Source organism: Nicotiana tomentosiformis, chromosome 11 (assembly GCF_000390325.3).
Source record: "Nicotiana tomentosiformis chromosome 11, ASM39032v3, whole genome shotgun sequence".
Classification (NCBI taxonomy): Eukaryota; Viridiplantae; Streptophyta; class Magnoliopsida; order Solanales; family Solanaceae; genus Nicotiana; species Nicotiana tomentosiformis.
This window is the reverse complement of record NC_090822.1, coordinates 25892989-25896730: the sequence shown is the minus strand read 5'-3', so window position 1 is coordinate 25896730 and position 3742 is coordinate 25892989. Positions and strand designations below refer to the sequence as shown.

At 44.6% G+C, this 3742-nt stretch overlaps 1 protein-coding gene across 1 annotated transcript; it reads left to right on the top strand.

The window, feature by feature from the left end:
* Window positions 1-347: 347 nt before the first annotated feature.
* On the top strand, window positions 348-1808 carry LOC138901162 (uncharacterized). The gene is made up of 3 exons (XM_070188906.1): window positions 348-720; window positions 1124-1262; window positions 1544-1808. The coding sequence occupies exons 1-3, from the start codon at window positions 348-350 to the stop codon at window positions 1806-1808; spliced, it is 777 nt and encodes a 258-aa protein (XP_070045007.1).
* The last annotated feature ends 1934 nt before the right edge of the window (window positions 1809-3742 follow it).

The window sequence follows — 3742 nt, the reverse complement described above, 5'->3', positions numbered from 1 at the left end:
GCCACTATGGCCCGAGAGGTTAAGATGGGGACTTCTTACGAGCTAGTTGTAGAGATGGCTCGGAGGATCGAGGGTGCACGCCAGCGTGGTCGGGATCAGGCTACGAGGGATAAGCGATTTTGGTATTCTGGAGAGTTCAGTGGTGCCCCGACTGGGGACAAGGGTCAGTTCGTGAGAGGTCAGTCTAGCAGGCCCACATATCCAGCACCACCGCCTCCTCGGGTTGCCCCAGTGAGGCCATATTTTAGCGCCATGCCAGAGAGTTCCTACCGGCCACCAGCCATTTAAGGTTGCTCCAGTGGGTATTCAGTCTTCTAGTTAGAAGTCCGCCATTTCGAAAGGTTGTTATGAGTAGAGATCCTGGCCACATGAAGAGGTTTTATCCCAGACTTCCAGGCAAGGCAGTGCAGCAGGGACAACAGCCTATGATTACAACACCAGTTGCCCCACCAGCTATCCGTCTGCCCAGAGGTGGATGGCAGGTAGGTAGGGGTCATCCTAGAGATGGAGGTCACACAGGAGGAGGCCAATCAGGTGGCGCTCCAGCTAGATACTATGCTTTTCTGGCCAGACCAGATGTAGTGGCCTTAGATGTCGTGATCATAGGTATTATTTCTATCTACGGTAGGGATGCTTCAGTATTATTTGATCCAGGGTCTACCTATTCGGATGTTTCATCTCTGTTTGCTCATTTACTGGGTATTGCTCAGGAGTCCTTGGGTACTCATGTTTATGTGTCCACTCTAGTGGGCGATTCTGTTACTGTGGATCGGATCTACCGGTCATGCATTGTTACTTTCTGTGGCTATGAGACTATTTTTTGATATGACCGACTTTGAGGTCATCCTAGGCATGGATTGGTTATCTCCATGCCATTCCATCCTTGATTTCCATGCCAAGACTGATACCTTGGTGATGCCAGAGTTGCCTAGATTGGAGTGGAAGGGTTCGTATGTCAGTACACCTAGTCAGGTTATCTCTTTTCAGAAGGCTCGACACATGGTCGAGAAGGGGTGCTTGGCTTATCTAGCATATGTTCGAAATACTACCCCATAGACTCCGGCGATTGATTCAGTGCCCTTGGTCCGGGAGTTTTCCGATGTGTTTCCTTTTTATCTTCCAGGCATGCCACCAGATCGTGATATCGATTTCTATATTAATTTGGCTCCAGGTACCCAGCCTATATCTATTCCACCATACCTCATGGCTCCAAGAGAGCTGAAGAAGTTGAAGGAGCAGCTTGAGGAGTTGCTAGCAAAAGGGTTCGTCAGACCGAGTGTATCACCTTGGGGTGCACCAATGTTATTTGTGAAGAAGAAAGATGGGACTATGCGAATGTGCATTGATTACCGCCAGTTGAAAAAAGTTACCATTAAGAATAAGTACTTGTTGCCACGTATTGATGAATTCTTTGACTAGTTGCAGGGTGCTAGGGTATTCTCTAAGATCGACTTGAGATCAGGGTACTATCAGCTGAAGATTCGGGATTCCGATGTCCCGAAGACGGCTTTCTGGACTAGATATGGCCATTATGAGTTTTTAGGGTGGTATCACACAACTTTTTGGGGTACTATCAGGGTGGTGCCAAGGAGGTTACTATAGGTGAGGATAGTGTTTTGCGACTTCAGGGTCACCTATGTGTTCCTAATGTTGATGGCTTGAGGGAGAAGATCCTAGAGGAAGTACACAATTCTCGGTATTCTATTCATCCAGTAGCTACGAACATGTATCGTGACCTGGGGCATCATTATTGGAGGCGTCAGATAAAGAAGGACATAGTTGAGTATGTTGCGAGGTGTCTAAATTGACAGCAGGTCAAGTGTGAGCATCAGAGTCCAGTGGCCTACTTCAGTAGATGACTATACCTGACTGGAAATGGGAGCGCTTTACTATGGACTTCATAGTTGGGTTGTCGCGGACCTTGCGGAAGTTTGATGTTGTTTGGGTCATTGTCGACAAGTTAACCAAGTCGGCATACTTCATTCCGATTGTGACCACGTATTCTGCAGAGAGGTTGGCCCAGCTTTATATTCAGGAGATTGATTAGTTTCATGGTGTTCTAGTCTTCATCATATCAGATTGAGGCCCTCAATTTACTTCGCATTTCTAGAAAGCAGTACAGAGCGAGTTGGGGACCCGTGTAGAGCTCAACACAACCTTTCATTTGCAGAACGGCGGGCAGTCAGAGATGACAGTTCAGATCTTGGAGGATATGCTCAGAGCATGTGTGATTGACTTCGGAGGGCAGTGGGATCGATTCTTGCCTTTGGCCGAGTTTGCCTACGACAACAGTTATTAGTCCAGCATCGAGATGGCTCCATTTGAGGCTTTATATGGTCGGCGATGTCGTTCTCCCATCGGATGGTTTGAGCCCGGCAAGGCTAAGTTTTATGGTTCTGATTTGGTGAAGGATGCCTTGGAAAAGATAAAGTTGATTCAGGAGCGACTTTACACGTGTAAGGCCTCGTTAAAAATTTCCTAATGATTTAAGATTTTAAAGTGCACCTGCGATATTTGAGAATAATGTATTTGAGTAATAAGGAGACCTATGGGATAGATCCACATCATTTTGAAATAAAAAATGTATGTTTAAGATGTGTTGGAACATACTAAGGAGTTTTGTGAATGGCAAGAAGTAGTGTGGAACAAGTTGGATACATTAAGTGGAAATGATGTCTCAATTCGCTCACGGTCCTACTTCAAAAGCATACTGCTACCAAACTATAACGATTTAGGAGGCTATATACCTTTAACATTAAATCTCTCTGAGTCTAGTTTCCAATGCATCAAACCGTTCTTCATTTGGATATTTCTACAGAACGTTATTGTCATTTTACCGGACATATGCCATATGCTCGCCCAAATGTGCGACCGCGCATATTAGAGGGTATTCTGCCTCAGGTGCATGGCCGGATGCGCGGTCACTTGCCCAGGTGCGCGACCGCGCACGTAGGAGCCCATTAAATACCCCCAAGGCTGGGTAGAGAGAGGGGCTAAGTCATTTCTTCAAGACTAGGGCTTTCTCTCCATCACCCATCCGGCCAAGGCTTCCAATACACACCTAAGGTGAGTTTTTAAGTGTGTTTTTATGATAATTTCACTTCTCAATCACTAGTTACATCAAGGTTTTGATTGGATTCCATAGGATTTCTTCAAAATCTCAAGAACACCCCAAAAGTTGTCTTTCAAGATTTGATCTACAAGAGGTATGTCCACCATCTCTAACTAGTCTATGGTGATTATTTATGTATGAAATATGTGTTATGACTTATGGGATGGTGATTGGAATCCATAAGCGTCTAACTTAGGTTGTTTTGGTGTTGTAGAGATTGTAAAATGGTTTAATTGATGATATTAATGGTTTGGGATTAAATTGTTGGGAATGCATGTGTTAATGGAAGTTGTGGATGGCCTAGAGGCGATTCTGAGGTGAATCATTAGGGTGGAAGGTGGTTGTTAGGTGAAGAAATTCCATTGGAGGGGGTTGTAGAAATATATGCACACTAGATATTTGATAAAAAGTCAAAATGACTTTAAGTATGGGTTGCGTATTGATAAGTAGGGATTTTGACCGATTATTTGCTCTCTTTTACTTGCGATTTAGCTCAAAAATGCTTAAAGGCATTCGCGGAAACTAACAAAATGTGCTTACTTGCAGAAATATTGGGATATGAGCCAAAGAAGTCAAAATCAACTCACAAAGGAGTCAAAAGTGAACAAGAACCAAAACAGGGCAGAAAGG